The 20,296-nt window shown below is 39.3% G+C and overlaps 1 protein-coding gene across 1 annotated transcript in view; it reads right to left on the bottom strand.

Annotated features, from left to right (window-relative positions):
* SPIRE1 (spire type actin nucleation factor 1) overlaps nucleotides 1–20,296 on the bottom strand; it is a 129,719-nt gene that overhangs the window by 107,922 nt on the left and 1,501 nt on the right. Inside the window, exon 2 of the mRNA XM_040549962.1 lies at nucleotides 10,668–10,702. Coding sequence (XP_040405896.1) covers nucleotides 10,668–10,702 — 35 coding nt within the window. The remainder of the gene's footprint in view (nucleotides 1–10,667; nucleotides 10,703–20,296) is intronic.

Here is a 20,296-nt window from a genome sequence, read left to right as displayed (position 1 = left end):
AAAAGATTCAAAAAAAAAAAAAAAAAGAAGAAAATGGAAAAGAATTATTTTCTGCATGCTTTACTAGTTGTAGGTTTAAAGCAAGCTCCAATAGTAAGCCATACAAAGAGTTATAAACAGGAGCAGCTCTTCTGGAAAATTACAAGGTAAGACAGTGGCCAATGGCCAGAGACCACAAATTACTTCACTGTTTTCATACAGTTTCAACTGGATTTGTTTTCTCCATGCCCAACTAGATGAAACATTCCTTGAAGATCTAGGAATTGCACGAAGCTTTCAGTCCCAGGACAAAAGGGAAAGACTCAATGGGATATTCAAGCACAAGCAGCACTCTCTAGAAAAACAAACAAACAAACATAATCTGACATGGTACAAAGTATATTCAAAAGCAAGCACTGATTCGCGACCACCAAATGGTGATTTGGGGTTAGCAATAACATAGTTTAGAAGACTACACAAGACATCCATGTTCTCTCTAACATTTGTAGCGCCTTGGCTCCAAAGCAAACAGAGCCCACAGCACGAGGAATGGCACATCCTCCTAAAGGAACAGACCAGATGGAGCTTCTGAAGGCAACTTGTTTACTTTGCAGTGAAAGTCTGCTCCAGACTTGCAATAGCATGAAGGAGATAATCTGAATCTGCAGGCCAGAGGTGAACAGGAAAGCAGCACACACCGACCCAAAAGCCATGATGTAGCCAGAGAAGAGGTCTTCTAAAAAAACTCTGAAGATATATTTTTCATCATTACCTAGAAAGGAGTAGGTGGCGGGCAGTCTGCATTAGCCAAGACCAAAAAAAAAAGAAAAAAAAAAAAAAGCCTGAATTAACATGTTGGCAACAGAGAAGAGAGGGGTGCTTTTAGCAGACGGCAATTAAGGACTTGGCAAGCATCTGGAGGAAAGGAAAGAGTGTGAGTCAAAGATAACGCTAATATCTCAAGTTCAGATAGCAGAGAAAGATAGAGACACAATGAGAAATGCACGGCAGAGAAATAATGTATTCAGGCAGCAGTACAACATCCACAAGGCCCTACAGAGCAAACAAGCAAAGGTGCAGGGAGCTGCGAAAAAACGCACTTGGAGCAGAGATGGCAACATGGACAGTCATCAAATATTAGGCAGACGGTAACACACACCCACAAAAGCAGGTGACTAACTTTTTGGTCAGAGAGAAACAGATATAAAGGAAGTTAATGAGTGAACTGTAAGAGATTTTGAGAGAAAATAGGGGAGGGAGGCTTGGAAGTGAAGGTACACTGTAAGTGAGAAACAGAACTGGATGGGGGTCTTTCAGGCTTAGTTCTTCTCCCTCACATACTCCTCCCTATCAGTCTAACAGTGACCCTACCTCCTTAACCGAAGCAACAGCTAATCTATGAAGTGTGAACAGCTTGCCTTATCCTAGTTAATTATTTAACGTTAACTTTTTGCTGAAGGTGAAGGTGTTACAGGTGCTTCATAATTTATTATGTAGCTATATTAACCTCTGGTTAATAGAAGAAAGAGACATGATGAAGCATTTAGAATGTAGTCACCCCTTTGTTTTATCTGCATGTTTAATTCACCATTTGTATTTCATTTTAGTAAATCAAAGTATTTTACTCCACATGCCGCAGCATACAGCAACACTAAAGGATAATCCAAGAAACGTTCTTAGGGTCTTCCATTCATGCCATTAAGGAGAGATCTTGGAGCTTGCTTTCTTTTTAATGATTAACATTACAAACATGTAAATGCCAGACAAAATTAAGCAATATAAGATGAAAACATCCACACTAGTAGGTCATGGGGAGCACAGAAACTTACCAGTTGCTAAAGAGTTCACTCCAGAACAAAAGCTCAAACGGGTTGCACTGTGTCAAGTCAAACAAAAGAAAGTGCAAACTAACAAAAACTTCTTTTTGCTTCAGCGAGCCCCAAGACAGATTCAGTATCCTCTTTGGCAAGGAAAGTTCACAGTGCTGCAAGCTCTCATGACTCAACAACAAATCTTGCTTTGTTGAACGTCTCAACTTCTCAGGTCAAGTGATTTAAATAAAAATTTACATATTAGTGTTCATTAGAAGAAAAGCAAGCATTTAGTCATAGAATTGGAGAAAAAAAAAGCGTTTAAGTATGTATTAACCAATTTCTGATGATCTCATTGTACACGTCTTGTGGTTTTTGAGTGCTCAGGGATGGTGTTACTGGGAACATCTGATCCGCACTGTTACTAACCTAATGAAAATGCACATCTGACTAAAATTACAGTTAAGCTTTACTCACAGTAATTCCCTCAAATAACCTCAAATAACCTTTGGAAATCCCAAATGTGGAAATCCACATTTCTCCTCCCATCTCCTGCAATAACTGAAGCTTCTGCATGATCAAAACCAGTGGACAACGGCTCTTCTTCCTCCCAGCAGATAGTCAAGGCAGCATACGAAGGCAAGAGAAATTGAAGGCTAAACAGAGATGAGCCACGCTGTCTACCAGTTCATAAAAATTCCACATGTTCATTTTCATTACATCAGCTAAAGCTGCATTTAAAGAAGAAAGTCTTTCATAATGTTATTTTCCCAACTATAAGCTGCTGGGAGTTCTACACATTAAAAGAAGTGGGAGTGACTAACGAGAATTTCTACATTAAAACATCATTTACTTCACAGGATAATAGATAAACTAAATCCAATATAGATACAGTTTAGATAAACTGGATCAATATTTCCAAGCAGATTCAAAGCAGGAATGTTAGAATGACTCAACGGTAGTGCAAGCTAGTACTGAAAAGCGTAGGTGTTGTTCAAGTAGGTGGGAACACGCTGGATCCACTTCATTCATAAATAAGTATTTCTCTCACTTTAAATCTCTCCAGTATTCAAAAATGAACTTACTGATATTATTAGTTCCATCTTGCAATTCTTGTGTCATTTTCTTAATGGTTAAATTTACAATTTAAATGCAGAGGATGTTTTAGGTTGGGAACCTGGTATCTGGTAAATGAACCGAAGTGAAATTAAATCTTTAGCTCCCTTGAATTCCTGCTTTCTTTGACCACTGACCAAATTCAAAACTGATAAAAAAAGTAACTATGTTATCTTAACTATGTTAAAATAAGCCTAATCCACTAACCACGTCATATTTCTTGGCATGCCAACTATGAAATACTGCTACTTGGACATTCAAGGGCTTTGATACCAGAGTCAGAGAAAGACACTAAGCCCTGCCTCTGAGAAATAAGAATTAGAGATCAATTAGAGATATAAATAAATAATAATAAAAAAAGGTCTATGAGCAATTTTTGTCTCTTAAAGTGATTTAATGATTTAGTATAACTATAAAATGTTACAAAAAATTGATGTTTATTTTTCACAGAACGCCATTAATATCCACTTTAGTCAGAGGAAGTTACTCATGCCCTGCAGTGATACAGCTGACCTAGCTAAAATAAGAGTATCTGAAAAGAAAAATGCAACATTATATTCAGATACTTAAACAGGTCACCGAAGTACACTTCAGTCTCCCAGAAAAATGATGTGGTAAAGCCTGATTTCCTTTGGCTTCTCAAAAATCAAACTTCCCACTGAACCTATTCAGCACTCCGCCTTCATCATGGGAAGCACAAGTGCTCCGTGGATGGAAGCGGTACAGGTTCCACTCACACACACCTAGGGAAAGAATGGCTTAAATAAAAGGAAATCTTCAGAGAGAAACACTTTTTGGGAGAACAGTTCTTTACTGTGAGGGTGGTCAAACAGTGGAACAGGCTTCCTAGAGAGGTGGTTGGAGCCCCATGCCTGCCAGTGTTCAAGAGACATCAATACACTAATTTTTGGCTAGCCCTGAAGAGGTCAGTCAGTTGGACTTGATGATCTCTGAAGGTCCCTTCCAACTCAACTAATCTATCTCACTCGTATTGCACTGTACGTCTACTTCATATCATGTATACCATTAAAGCAGAAGGGAAACACGAAGTCACAAGACTTAAGAAAAGGAAGCACAGTAACAAGATTTTTGGTATCATTCCTCTGTTTTGTCTTTTTCTGAGGATTAAAAGCAACAGAAAGAGAAATAGATATTAAGATGTGAATGAAACCCTGTAGTCCTACCTACTACAATAAATATCTCAAATCGACCACAGAGGCAATAAAAAAACAGCAGCACTTATTGAAAGCAAGCTCTGATTCAATGTTAGATCATTAGTATTTCTCTCAGCTAACAATAAAAAAAATAAATCAAAAGCAAGAGCCTTTTTTTTCTTTCACATTATTGCATTTCTTAATTAAGTTTTAACAACGTAAAGACTAACAAATTTATAAGGTTCGTGATGAAAGAAGTATTTCACAACTGGATAAGAAGGCAGTAAGATCCTCTGGATTTTTAACAATTACTTAGCTTCTAGACAGTAGCCTGAACAAGAGACAAAAGTATCAAGCACAAGTTTAAGCACCTTATACATTAAAAAACAAATACACTAACTCCCACTGGACTATCGATGCAAAAAAAAAAGCTTCCTTCAGGCATTAAATTAATAGGAAATAACTGAGTTAGAAAAGAGTGATAACAGCACAATATACCAAATCAGCTTCTTTGCGTGCTTTTTTCATCTACATTTTATGTACTTCTAATTCCATCAGTTTTAAATCTTCCACATACTTTTATATTGTGGCTGTTGGAGTACTGAATGTATAATTGGGATGCCTAAGAATGGTAGGGCTTTTTTTTGGTTGTTTTTGTTGTCATCCCTTCCTCCCCAGATCAAAAAGCCCACACCATACCACCAGGTCAAGCCTACCACTGAAAGCGAACTCACTGAACTGCAGAGGTGCATTTTACATTAATTTCAGAATTGCCTTAGGCAAAATCCATAAAGGAGAAAAAAAAGAAGAGCTCCCTCCATGAAATCACACTAAGAACTATTATTTGGCTTCTATTCATCCCCAGAAAGTGAACCCCTTGTTTGGATTATGCTTTTATTATTAAGTATTTTGCAGGGGTCTTGCCCCAGCGCTTTGAAATCTGTCTGTTAAGACCAATCAGTTTGAATTTTCCATAAACCTACTTGATTTCATATGGTAACCAAGAGCTGTCATTCTGCAGAATATCTGTTACATCAATTGCCCTAAAAATTGCTGCAGTGCCATATCTGTAACCAGTAAAAGTCACAGTAAAACAAACTTCTTTTTTTTAAAAAAAAAGATTTGCTTCACAAATCTTACACACATCAGAAGTTATGCATTGTAAAATACATAGGCCAAAATACTAGTACAGAGGCATAAATTATTTAACGCACACATACACGATGACAATAAATTTTGGCAAACACATTACACACAAAAAAAATAAAAATCAGACCTGCTAATTTTACAGTAGTATAAGAAAAGTCTGAACTGCTCAAGTTATGAAAAAAAATATATATGATAACTTAACCTTTGTATTCTTCTAGTTTTCTTTTCTAAAATTTAGGATTTGTAGATGTTGAACTGCAGTAACGATATGAAGATACTGCCTACAAAAATTCCAGAACACAAAATCAAAATTATGACATACCAATATTTAAAAAAAAAAAAAGAAAAAAAAAAGATGTAACTGAAGCCTTTTGTTTTATATTTCTTTGTTTGGAAAGCATGATTTCTTCCTTTCTATCAGTAGTTTAATGCGCATATTGTGTGTAAGTTTATAAAAATCGCCACCTTTGCCACAATTCCCCCATCAATTTGGTACTTTGTGAAGAGGCTGGAAAACCCAGCATCTCTACCACAGAACCTGTAACCAGCAGACTTCATAGAAAAACAGTGCCATAGTATCTCAGAAGCCTCTGAGGCTTTCAGCAGGCCAGGAACACAGGCAGAATGTAGCTTAAATTTTTTTGCAGTAACAGAAACAACAACAAAAAGAAACATTGCATTTTTCCTTTCATTCTGATACTCTGAACTATCTTTTATTTCACACAAAAACCAAAGAAGGACAATACAAGGAGCCACTAGATTGTATGCACTCAACCAATACCTAAAGCTTAAGTTTTCCCTACTGTTTGACTGAGCACTCAGATTCTCCTCTTGTTCTGAACACAGAAGCAAACTTATCTACTGGCACTTGTCTACTAGAAAACTAGCACCTTAAAGCTAATTAATATGATAGCTATCACATCAATCAATATATATGACAGCTACTGTAGATATGATAGCATATCATTGATATGATAGGTATCACATCAAACAATGTAATAGAACCAAGAGAGGAAGGGTTTTGCAAAAACTGAAGACCTGTACAAATGACCTTATTCTCCACACACTCTAAGATCCCTTTCAGAGTAACATAAACTGAATTTGCAAACTTCTACTTCCATCGTTAATCTTGTGATAAAACTGTGTAATTCTAATGACTTCACGCATTAACTGCACGAGGAACATTTCTGTGCTTTGAGATTTAACATGAACACCACCACCTAAGTTACTGCTCCATGTTCTGCTATTTCTGCTTTTCACATGCAAAATGTTCCTTGGAGGGATCAAAGCCAGTGTGAGGCCTATTCTTCTACCAGCCATTACCTGAAATTCTGTCAGAAGGCCAGGGCTGAATTTTTGCCGCTCTGCTCTTGCCCAGCTGACTGAAAGGTTTCCCAGCAGCATCACTCGAACGAAGATTTTGTCACAAATCCCGTGTGACTTTAGGATGAGCGGATTATTGCAGGCACATCATACTACGCTGCAAAATTACAAAGCCTTTACAAGGAGCAGTTGTTTTCTCCTATAAGACTCTGGACAGATGGCAGGATTTGACTATCTATCTCTAAATCAGCTTAGTCAAATATATTATTGGTTCTCCAGCCCAATATTCATTGTGTATTCTTAATGAAACCGTTGAATGAAAAGGGCAATGTGCCAAGCTTAAAGCAAGCAAACAACAGAAATCCATTTTCCTCCAAGATCAACCTCTTCATGGTATGCTGTGCACATTTATACAAATCAAGGACGACAGAGTTCCTCTTGAAAAAGTAGCTCGTTACAAAACACAGAAGATCAAAACCTGAATTCTACTTTTCTGTGTGTTTTCAATTTAATCGAGTGCCTGTTGTTTTGTTGCAGGTATGAAGTAATTCAGGCAAATCAGGAGGTCAGACGACTGCCTGCCACCGAAGAACCACACCAAGAAACAAGCATAATGGGCTTCCAGGTATCTAAAATAACAGGTCCCTCAAAGGCTGGAAGTGCATCATCTCTGTGAGATAATCCCATCAGCAAGTGATGAGCGCTTCACTCATCAGAACAGGCACCTAATGCTGGAGCATGACTTAATGCTGTCAAGAAAAGATGCATGATTCTACTTTGATTTCTAAGAAGCAATCCTGAATCCCTGCTAATTCTCCTCTTAGCAGCACAGCGAACCAAGAGCTTTCATAGAATTAGCAGATTTGTACCCAAGCACTCACAGAGAATTTTGGTTTGTTTTTTTTCAGTGCATAATCAAAACTCATTTTGTTGGAAGACAAGAGTCAGCCATATTTTACTATGGGAAATTGTTCTCAAAAACACTTCTGCCTGTCCTCCTTGCAGTGACATTTCTCCTCCCTTGGCACCATAAGGGTAAAGCTTGTGAAGCAGAACTAATGATCACCACTGTGCAGACAGTGATTCTTCACTGCTGCAACTGCCCCTCAATCACAATCTTACTTCTCTTTGCACCAGGGATTAAAAAAAGAATCCTAGATATTAGTATATGCTAAATCAACCCATTTTATACTGCTTGAATTTTGATTACGCAATACTCTTGAATGTAGGTGTGGCATTATTTTTAATGCAAAATTACGACATCTTTTGAAAAACTAACATTCTGTGCTATTAAATGCAGGCTCAGATTTTCATTAGCATGAGAAGTGGTTGATTTTCTTTTTGAGTCAATGTAATGAGTAACAAGTATATTCCTATTTGTATTGAAGTAGAAACAGTATCCTTATATAACCTATACATTTATTTCCCTAAGTTATCCTCTGAAATAGTCAATATTTCAAGTTCCCAATTAAAGAGATTTAAAAGAGAAGTTTTAGTTTCCCAGACAAGTACCATAATTTTCACTGTATGTTAACATTTTAATAATTATGAGACACATGTAATCAATAGCTTGCAAATAGAATTTGCATACACTACACACAACAGTCTCCTTAAAACATTTTGAAAAACGATTCATTTTGTGATTTGACATGAGCTGACGGATGTTGAACAGCTTATTCACCATTGTTTGGGACAGGGTATTTAATTCATGCCTGACTTTAAAACTAATGTGAGAGTTTGTATGTACCTTTGTATTTGCCTAGATGCTGGTTAACTACGTTATTCATACACAACAAGCCTATGCTCAGTTAGGTGGGTCTTCTGAAATACGTGGCAATTAAACCCTCCTACATATGAATCACTGAGCATTCACAGAATACTTTCTATATGAGTACTAAGTGTTTACAAATGAGGCTGGCATATTTTAAATAATCTTCACCACTTCACCACCTTGGTTAAGACAACGAAGTAATGCTATCATCATGTACAAACAGAGACACAGGCAGACACAGATTAAATAAGGTGACCTTATTCCTTACTCCCATCTTCCCACTACGGCTATGGCAACTGGACCCAGAATTTCACACACACCTTGAATCCCTAGCTTGAAATAAATGGAATATCAATTCAGGATCGCTTACACATTCTGCAAAAGAAATATGATTATCATCAGTTACAATTCTAAGAAGCTTCCCACAGATTCTAATACATTTGATCAGACCACACTTTTCCACAGGAATCAACAATGTGCAGTAGGCTCTCTGCTGAATTCCTAGTTCTGAAAAACACAAACATCATCACCACCAGGGCTAAAGCTGAAGCCCCAAAGGAATTTTGGAGGAGAAAAAAAGCTACTGACTCCTTCACAGTCTCCTTCAAGATGACAAAGATAAACAGAAGAGTCAATATGCTAATGGTCACAGTGCTTATCAGAGACAATTTTCAATGGCGCATCTGTACCATGGGAAATTCTAACCTGCTGAACTTGTTCTTTCTAGCTATTAACAAAAATATTTTTTAAAAATATGAAAATTTAAAAGCTCTCTCCATGGAAGATAATGAAGTAAAGTTTGTCCAGCTGACTCTCATTAGACATTTTTGAAACAAAAGCATTTTTACTTTACCAAGTGAAATATTTTACGTTTTCTTAAAAAATATATTTTAACACGGGTTTATCATCTCTATTTTCACTGTTAGGGCCTATCATTATCTTCTGCTAAAAAACACGAAGGAAAATTGTAAACAGTGTTTAGTATGCAAAGCAAATGACACATTAGATTATCATTTGTAAGTAAGGTACTAGATTTATGAACCGGGTTTCTACAAATGCTGAAACAAAAACAGGATGCATTTGCTTAATCTGAACTGCACAAAGAGAAATAAAATGTGCCTACTTCCAATTTCTGGACTTGTATCAGTGAGGAATTTCTCCTTAGACTGCATCCTGCTGAAGGAACGTTGCCATTTTATTATGAACAGCTGCAAAAACCTGGATGGCTTTGGCATTTTACCATGTGTAGTTCAATTAGCGGGCCTTTCATTTTATTGTTAAACCAGCCATTTTCATACACAGTTTTGTCTAAGTACAAACCTTTTAGCGACAGCTGTTTGTCACCCCCACACATATTAGGGATGAGAAAACAGCCCGCCAATTAAGATGCCCACACTGGCCCCATCTCCAGGCTCAGCCTGAGGTAGCGATGAAACAGTTAAAGTAAAATCTTAGTTTTCCATTTCAAAGAAAGTTCAAAGACAACAAGAAAACACTGCCCTGCAGAGTACACAGATATTTTTATTTATTGCTGGAAAAGTTTAGTTAAGGAGTAGGCCATCAGATTTACTCTGTCTCATAACAAACAATTGTGAGTCCACATCCTGTTCAACAAGAAGGTCTACTTAGTTTTCATTCAAGTCTTGGATTAAATCTATGAATCTGACAAAATGGTGGTTTGAGCACTCTTACAACAGTCACATCAAAGACATGGAGTCAAATAATGGTCAAGATATAAAGTGAGCAGTTTTTAACTGGCTTTACGTTGCCATTGCTACTCCAGCAAGACGTACTACACTATTTCTTAGGCCCCATATCACAAAGTGATAAATTAAAGGAAATATTAAAAGCACACAAAAACAGGACATCTTTAGGTAGAAGAACAATATTGAGATCACTTGTCTTCTCTGCTTCCATCCAAATTCATGGGTTGTCAAAAACCACCAAGCTATTCTGCAAACACTAAGTATTTATTCCACAATCTACTAGTCCTTTATAAAGTATACTGAGAGAATTTATCCAAGAGAAATTACTTAAAATAAAATATTCTAAAATAATAAAATAAAATTATCTAAAATAAAACTAAAGATAATATTTAAAAGAAGTGAATAACAAATAAGGTTACATTATCTGTAGCTCCAGCCTCGTTTTTTGAAAACTACATGGACTTTCTTTCCTCTTTTTCTGAGCATGAGACTAAATATCCCATGTTAAGACACTTTTATGCACCTGTTAATTTAAGTCATAAATACTACAAATATTTCACGGTGAGACTGCCCACTGGAAGCACTCCACATTTTAAGATAACAAAAACAAATCTGAGCTAAATCAGCACCAGCAGAGAACACAAAATACTTCTCTTACCTCCATTTCTGTGCAGTGTAACCGGCCTGATTTATCTGTAATAAAAAAACGAAAAGCTTTCAGTTTAAGTCAATAGACAAAAAAATAAGAAGTCAACTATTTTTTTTTCCAGTTTTAGCCAAATATTCTTTGCCTTACTTCAATCACCCATTTCAATAATATTGCAATTATACATGCATCACAGAATTAACAACAAAAAGGCCCTGCCCTCTTTATTTGGATCCTTCACGACTCTCCCTTTTAAGATGTCTTTAATGTTTGGCTTCATTATTTAAATTGTATGAATGATGCTCAGCCATGGAGAGAACATGAAAACATGTTGGCTTAAATTAAGCAGGAGAGAGTAATTATTTCAAGAGAAAACATACCATTAATTCATAGACCAGGAAAAAGCCACTTGCTTCATCTGATACTTCTGGGATATCAGAGAGTTCAACAACAACATGAAGTTCAAGCAAGCTAAAGTAGAAATATTGTTGTAACATTTTCAGAGGTCCTTTCTTTCACTTTTTGTGTTTCCTCTGAGTTCAGAAACATCACTTTGGAATTTATACAACATGGAGAAATTAACTGTCTGAATTGTTTCATCAAATTGAAATCTCAATATTCTCGAAGACGAAACACTTTGGTATAAAAGTGCAAGTGGCTTGCCAGTTTATGAAAAAATAAAACTGAAATTTCACATCATATACCATTCGACTAAAAGTCACGATATTATCACTTTGTATTGATAATTCGAATGAGAAGAGCACTAAGTAGGACATAGCAGGATGATTTTCTGTTGGGAAATGACATTCAGGAAAATAAAATATTCCACAGAAACATTCCACAGAGAAGGGGAGCTCCCCAAAACCTGACTTTCAAAACACGTGGATCTTTAATTTGACCTCTGTGGTCTTTGCTCTTTGGGACCTCCCACAGCACCCCGGGAAAGCCTGCAATGGGGAGCTGTAACTGGGAGGACTGTCCTCATCAGATTGCCCAGTGAGCTAAAGGAAGCTCAACCTACTGGTTAGCATAGTATTTGTACACAGGATTGTGCTGACTTAGTACATAAAATCTGAATGGCACACAAAACCAGAGAAGAGTCACCCACACAGAAAAAGATTTATTTTTCACGCTGAACTAGTCGCCTTCCCTTCGAAACTATAGGTTACATGCATCTTGAATGAATACGGAGCAACTAACTAACAGAGGGAAAGCTGTTTACCTTCGTTTTGAACTCTTGCCAGTGTAAGCTGAACACTTAACACCGGTGGCTTATTGCAAAACGAAGCACAGGAGAGTGACTTAGTACGGCAGCTTTTAAATACTGCATCCTCTTTGCAGAAGGACTGGTGATCCTGGTCAATTCATGTCAAGATCCACATAAGAGACATTCCTGGTGTTCAAAATGATAACACTTTGTTTTAAATAATAAATTCACTGAGAACTCTTTTTATTTATTTTTTTTAAATACACCTACAACTATTAACAGATTTATGACTATTGAGGGCTACTTCTGTGAAACTCAAATGAAGACGACCAAAACAATATACCTCCACAATTTAAGACAATACAAGACCAATTCACAGAAATGTAGTCAAAATGGGGAAGAAAAAAAAAATTTCAGAAAAAAAAAAGTATTTTTGGAAAATTACTACTTCAGAAAATGTAAGTAATTTGAAACCTTTAATCACGCAATGGCACACACCATTGTGCCAGTACTTGCAATCACTGATAAATTCAAGTACTTTGACTTGTGTCTTCTGTAGCATGACCAACAGGAGTCAGACCATTTACCAGATCCTCTCAGTAGCACAGACCCATCACTACACTTCATGGCTACGCTGAGGTCCTATGAAGATCCTTTTAACAGAAGTCTTAACCAAATCCTTACATACAAAACAAATAAATCAGCCCACACTGAAAAAGGTAAAGCAAAAATTCTATTTCTGAAAGGAACAGCAAGAAACTCATCTCACGGCCCCTTTGATAAATCTTCTTTTGATAAACTTCCATAAAAGAAGTTCCTCAAGGAAAAACACTCCAACTTTAGAACCTTTCCTTGTCTCATATCTGGTACTACCAAAATTTACTACTGCTTTCAGAGATTTATTTTTTTAAAATATTATAACTAATGTAGGGAACATCTTAAGCCATATTACGTATTCCCATTACTTGGAATCTGGGCAACACCACAGAAGAGGGGCAACATTTATACCAGCACCTTAAAAAACAATCGTATTGTCAGGATTCCATATGCTGAGGAGGGAAACAGGAGTAACAAGTAGTTTAAGTCTCACACCAGCTCAAACGCACCACAGATGGTATTCTAGACAGGCACAAGCTACTGGTTGACTTGCACCATTTTAACATTACAGACTGCATTATAGAAATTATTTACTGCACCATTCCCTGCCCCTCTCTACCTTGATTCCAACCGTGTACTCAGCAGATTTCCCCGACCTGTTTGCAGTGACTCTTTTGGAAGTTTCCTACATTACTAAAGACACATGTATTAACTCACCTAAGAAACACATATTGACATGAATCTATCAAGACTGAGCTGAATTTGCTCTTGTATGGCCCGTGCAAGCAAAAATTAGTCATAATGGCTAGCTATAGGAATTTCTTCTCTTCAGCTGAGATGACGGAAAAAAACAAACTTCTAAACATAGCCTAAGGGTCACACTTTCCCAATTTGCACTGGGAGAGAGAAAAAAAAAAAAAAGATTTATATATAATATATATATATACACAAACACACACACCCCTATAAGAAGTCATAAAACTGTCTCTGTCTGCAGGCAGAATTGTTTATCTCGTAAATAAGTGAAGGTTTACAAATTTATTTCAGCAGCTGCTTCTTTACATAGATCCAAACCTCCTTGCCCTTCAAAACCATTCAACTAGCTGCTAACCTGTGCAGCCTTCCTACCACTCTTAATGCCAAAAGATATATATCAAAGTGTTTTTCCATGACAGCTTTCCAATAGTGACTAATGCATTCATTACTAGTAAACAGCACAACTTTAACTGTCAGATTAACTTCAATTTTTAAACTTCAATTTTTTTTCAGTTTGGGAGATCGTATGATTTTTCCCTCATGGGTTGTTGAAATGCAAAAAAATGTAGTTTTTGAAAGAAGGCAAGAGGCTTAAATTGAAGGTTTCCTGTATGCCTGAAAATAGTCTTCAAAGAGATGCATAGGCTACGGAATAACAACAAAACCAAACCAACGAAAACCTTTGACCACCATTTTTAATTTCTCAAAATTTCTATTTGAAAATTATTCATATTTCAAGCCCCCAACAAGCTGAGTCAGGCCAAACTTTCATTGAGCGTTAGGGCGCTCTGACTCATCCCTCAAGGCAGGAGCATCAGGTCGCTGATTAGACAGGGAGAAATAACTATTTCCAAATAATCATTTTGGAATGTTGTTTTAAAAAGACTGTATTCAATTGACCAATAGCCCGTGCTTCACTGAAGGGTAATTCCCATGCCTTGCGAGGATTAATATATCCCAGATAAAGGTCTTCACAGATTTAAAAACGAACAGCAAGCCTATCATGTACTGGTGCAAAAAGTAAGAAGCACACATTTAAGACGTCATTTTAAATCTGGAGTGGATAATTCAGTATGTTAAAAAGGACTGACTGATACAGGGTATTTGCAAGAAAGCCTGCTGGATGTGCCAAACCATTTGAACTCCGCTATCCGAAATAAAACTAGGGTGTTGATGTCTGTGTCCTGGCACCACAGCCACACGGCCGCTGCTGCTTCCACTGCAAGCAGCTGCCCCAAGAGCCTCGGAGCCCCTTCCCAGCCTCCCAGCAACATCTGAGATTCCTCTGCACCAATCCAAAAGTGTTTCCTTCCAGACAGCTTCAGTCTTGATTGCAGAAGGGAGGTCGTCAGCACTCACGTTCAGACAGCAGCGTAGCTGGGGCACGTGCTAGCAATAAGCCTGAAAGTCATTTCGTGTTAAAGATTAATATTCTACTTAAATATCACAACCTATTGCTGCAGGTTTGGGGAGAACTAAACCTGTTATTTCCACAATAGCAGACCTCAGGGTGCCCTCAGGAAAGACAGCCACTGCCCATTCGTGCTGGAGGACGGAGGGAGAGGTGGCAGGAGAAGGAACACGGGGCCTACCTGAAGCAAAGGGAGAGAGGGACAACCTGGGAGTCACTAACTCAGGACCCACAAATTCAACAGCCTTTAGTCAGGCCCCCAGATTAAGCAGAATTTGTATGTATTTTCTGGCTTTTGAGTCTCCAAGAGGCACTGTAGCTACAACAGTAGGTTTTTCCCTGGCCTTAAGAGAACAAGGAACTCCTTAAAAACAACAACAACAAGCCCTCATTGTAATCATCTGATTGCAGGAACTGGGGCAGTCCTTACCAAATCTGACAAGGTTTTCAATCCAAGAGTCAAGATTAGTGCCAATAAAAGGAAAGGACAAGAATAAAGACAGCAAAGGCACCCAAGCGACATAAAGGAAGGAGATGATATGTAAAGCACGGGGTTAGTAATTACACGGAGAGGAAAGCAATGATGGAGCAGAAGTGAGCCAGACTTCTGGCACAGGATGGATATTACAGGACAAACAGATGAAAGGCATGGGAGGACAGAAAGAAAGCCTGGGTAATGAAATGAAAAACGTGAAAATGGCAAAGAAAATATAGTTAAAGCTTGAAGATGGCCATCAGGCTGCGGGGAGGACGGTCGTGAAGGCTGAGAACACGAGGAGGTGGAGGAAACAGAGGGGGTTAGGAGGGGAAACAGGAGACCCCTCGGAGCAACTAGGAGAGGCTGATGTTTTTAAGGAAAACACTTAGGCCTTAAGAGTCAACGTATCCCTCCTTTAAACTATGTAATTAGGAGACGACAGGTAATGGGGTGAGTCCTCACAGCTCATGGCTTTTTGGATCTGACTCATGATTTATGTATCAGCCGCCGGTAAGTGATTTAGAACTGGTATGCTGCACTTCTCAAACTGGGAGAGGACGAAGAGGAGAGAAAGAAAATTGTAAGAAAATACAAGGAAAACTCTTAGAGAGATTAATATACTGAAGGAGGCCAGGACTTTGTGTCAATGTTTTTTTCATGCCTTCATCTTTCTCCATTCAACCCGGATTCGCTGAAGTTACTCCTCATTTTGTACAGTCATAAGTAATCCTCTGCACATTGTACAAAACAGATAATGACTAAGAGGTCTTCACCCAGTAAAGTTTTGTAATAAAAGTTTTTAAAATAATAATTTTCCTTAATACCAAATTAAGGAACCCACATGACATTAATGCTACCCTGTAACGTATAACACAGGGATTGCTCACTGTCTTGTCCCATTTTTACTCGGCACAAGGAAACTGGCTCTGGTCACCGTGCAATTCTTTCTATGTCCACTGCTCACCCTCTATAGCAAACCCATAAGTCTACCTAGGGATCGAGCCAATTTTTGTTATTCTAAGATAAATACTGTGCTAGACACACATCTCAAAGTGCTGCTGAGCTCTACACACAGCCGCCATCCTCTTCCACAGATGCTTGAGTACAGATACTACGCTTGCTCTTCTCTGGCATGTCCATTTATCAACTCTCCACAAAAAAATGAATATGCACTTAGACTTCACATGTCTCAAAAAGTTTTTGTTTGTTTGTTCTTAGTTTTGTTACTCTAATCATATTCTCCTTTTTCCTAGAGAGCTATCCACCTACTTGCTGGTCCAACAAGCAGGCGTGCTTGTGGCAGAAAGCTGAATCCACTGAAGTCTGAGGGAACTTCAAGCACGTTATGGATTTTCTAAACTGATACCACAGCATCGCTGGACCGGTTACGAGCTTTTACCCACTGCTAATAAGCTCTCTCAAGCAGATGTAAAAGTAGTTCCCAGTCTCTCTCTACCTTGGCTATGTCTTTGGAGTCTTGTATTTACACTGCACTGACTGACTCATCTTTCTGTTGCTCTTAAAGCGCACAGCAATAAAATTCGGTGGTGTGCTCATACCTCTGCGCGTGTCACGCAAGCTACCTCCAGATTTTATCAGCGGTGGGACAATAATCGTTTTGTCTCCTTACTGGATCCAACGCTGTAACCTAATAAATTAATTCAGAAACAAAACGCGAACGCTCTGCAGTTTTCTTTCAACAGAGATGATGAAAAAGCTTCCCCGGTTTTCTAAGATGCATTCGGTGTCAACAAGGATCCAGGATGCTACGTGCCTTAATCCCCTCATCGCCTCCCTTACTGCAAGGCACTTTCTCCAGCCTCACCAAGGCTCTCACGCTCCGGCCAGGCTCGGGACTCCAGGGTCATCTCTGCTGCCTGTCACTCTGACGCCCTCCTTTTCTCGGAATTGCCCCATTAGGTGCTCACTGACTGCGGCATCATACACAGACATCCTCTTCACCTCTAAAGCCCTTCTCACGCTGCCCCTCTCCTACCCCTCACCTCTTGCTGTGCAGTCACTGCCACCTCCAGCCAGCCCCTGACGCTGGACTCCGTGACCAAAAAAAAGCACCTTTGTTCCTTCTCCTGTGATGCCCCTTACAGACCTCGTATTAATTCCCCGCAACATCACGGAGACGTCTCATTTCTCACTTTACTCTTCAATCTCTGTTAGCACTGACAGTTACAATTCTACTTTTCCTTCTACAGCAGCATTTAATTGCACTAGTAAAGAAAAACCCCGTTAAATTACAGAAGTACTATCTTTCACTAAGTCATTACGAGCATCGGGAGCCCACAATTCCTCAAAGTTCCTTGCTGTTAAGCTCTCCTTAGGAACAATAAATGCAGATTTCGGACAACACCAAACTAGTCGCCCTGCCTTCACAGCCTGATTACCATCTTTACATTTTTGTGAACAAATCTGGCAACCAAGGTTGCCTGTCGGTAACTTCCTTCCACTTGTTTTGTGCAGGCATCTGGAATGTGATTTCATTTATTTATTTACTCCAAGCCAAAGGCATTACATTTTCTTCCTACCTTGACCTCCACCACTAATAGATAAAGTCTTAAAACTCTAGGAAGAAATGGTGAGGCTTAATACATAAACCCTTACTGCCTTTAAGTACAATTCTTTCTAAATATCCCCGAACAAAATCTGAATTCAGAGCACAATTAAGCGTTAATTCTAGAAGTAGGATTTATTTCAGCAGCAGTCACAGCGGCCCCTGTTTTGAAGTTTAAGCAGCAAACAGGGCTACTCCCATCCATTATCTTTCAAAAGGGTCAGCCAAATTAGAAGGACAATGCCGGGACATTCATCTGCTTCTGAAAAGCACGCATATCTTTCATAAGCACTCTTCAAGAGGCTGATAGATGAGAACTTCTTGATGCACACAAGGAAAATTTGCATTTATTAGTCCTATATTTCTCCGCCCTGCCTTCCAATACCTGGGCACGCAAAGAAGGACGTGAAAGCCATTACAGCTGCCAACACTGCGTAAGCTATTCCTCTCTACCATGTCTCACCTCGAGCCCTCTGAGTCCCGTGAAAGCCACCATGCAGCCAAATTTTCTGCGATCTTTTTGATTCAGAGCCAGAACTCTCCATGTGTTATACCCTGCCTCTGAACACCTGGCAGCTGCCCAGGAGAAAAATCTGCATGGCACTTCAGTAGCTTCCCTCTGTGCTTCCTCCTCTGGGGCTGGAGGACAACACAAAAGGAGGAGGAGGAGGAGGAAGTTCTGGTGCTGGTTTCCTACTCGCATACCCATCACTTTGTTACTGCTTCAAGTTTAAAAACAGCACCACCGCTTGTAAGCACTGTTCCTCAAGGAGAAGACTCGAAGCAGCCAAACCGCACGTTTACATCCAACGTTTTAACTCATTCAGAAGGTATTTTTTATTGCATCTGGCACTTTACTAGATGCCACTGTTAGCTCCTTTCATATAAATTGCAAGCATAATAGAGAAGACAAAAACATCCATTAGGTAAAAATACGTTCTACGCTGTATCTCCAAATTCATCTTTCCAAGCAACCCACATTTCCGTGGTACTTAGATGTCAGACAGCTGCAATGGTTCATACCAAGACGACCACAGGGAACTCTTCGTTTTTTTGCATGTTTATTTCTTACTCGCTCCACTTCTGGCAGGAGGATAAGGTTTGCAAGGCACTGTGAAAACAGCTCTTTTATAAGTGTCCCTGAAGCAAACTCTGCGACGCGGCCGCGTTTGCTCCCGAATTAGCCTGAGCTCTACTGACAGGCGTGACTGATCACGCTGTTCTCCCGGCCCTGAACAAAGCCCGAATGCTGGCGACCCAAAGACACCATTCTGTGGGGACTCCTTTATTTGCCACACAGGATCCTCTTGTTTACCAAAACAGAAACCAACAGCCAACATTTGATTCCGTGATGACCCAAACCTATACGCCAACCTACAGCTATACGTTTTTCATGCACTGCAGTAACAGAATAGTTTCGCAGCTCAGAGTATTAGCCCGCAGAATCCCTACTGCTCTAACAAATCTTCTGACACAGCCACTTAAACCTAAGTTGCCTGATACACGAAGGCAAGAAAACAATTACCAGGAATCCTTCCTGATCCTCCTCCTGCTGGGGATTCAGACGGTCAGGTAATACAAACACGCGCATGAAAATGAACAGCTGAGCGAGGTTTCCATTCTCAATCATTTTTTACTTCTATATAACCAAAACCTACCTGATTAAAGGAAAAAAAAAAAAAGAGAGAGAGATAACTAAGGATCCAAGGATTAGCAGACTACGCAGGTAAAACTGAGAAGATTTTAAAATTGTTCTCTGGTTTTGGTTAATGACAGGGATTTGACTTCAAGGTTGTTTTCCTGCCATCCGTATCAGTGAAACTCATCTTTCTTTCCTACCTCAAGGATATTTTGTTCAATTTCTAGGTATTTTCAGTCAGAATTTCAAGTATTGCGCATTAGCCGGAGAACTGACTCAGGAGAAATGGGTTTGGAAACGCACCACCCATTTCTACATAATCAGTACTTCTTTTTAGGATAGCTTTAATTTGTATCTCAAGAGTAAAATTAATGTGGCCAGACGGCTTCAGGGCCTACGCCGCTGCACAGGGCTCCCCTAGCCATAGCACCGGGGCAGCAGCTCTCAAGTTTTCATTGCTGCTAAACTGAATACCCGAGCGTAAGAATAACTATCCCTTTGAGAGGCTTGAGATGAAGGAGGCTCTCAACGCTCATTAATCATCGCCCAAGGACGTTGCAGGGAGCAATAAGGAAAAGAACTGGGACAGTTCAAAAGATACCAAAGAGCAGCAAGCCTGCTGTCGGCTCTTCCACGCAGCGACCTACTGGCATCCACTGCACCATGCAAATTGCAATTTCCAATGGAAACCTGCCACAGGCTCTGCAAACCAAAGAAAAATACAAGCTGCTGGACTAGGACCACCTTGGTTTCATGTTGTTGCCAGGTAGTCCTACAAATCCTTTGTAAAAGCGTGAAGGCTGAGCACGGCCTGTGCTGCACGGGCGTATTCGGAGGTGCTGGGATGACTTGGGGCAGGCAGAGATACAGACGTGGGATCACTGAGCACGGTCTAGCAGCCAACATCTGGCCCTGAGCTCCTTTCCTTGCCTGTTAATTATAGCTATTGGAGGGGTGCGTGCCTGGTGGTCCCCCCTCGTGCCCTCC

Source organism: Cygnus olor, chromosome 2, assembly GCF_009769625.2.
Source record: "Cygnus olor isolate bCygOlo1 chromosome 2, bCygOlo1.pri.v2, whole genome shotgun sequence".
NCBI classification, from domain to species: domain Eukaryota; kingdom Metazoa; phylum Chordata; class Aves; order Anseriformes; family Anatidae; genus Cygnus; species Cygnus olor.
The sequence above is the reverse complement of the archived record's forward strand: the minus strand, read 5'-3'. Positions and strand labels throughout refer to the sequence as shown.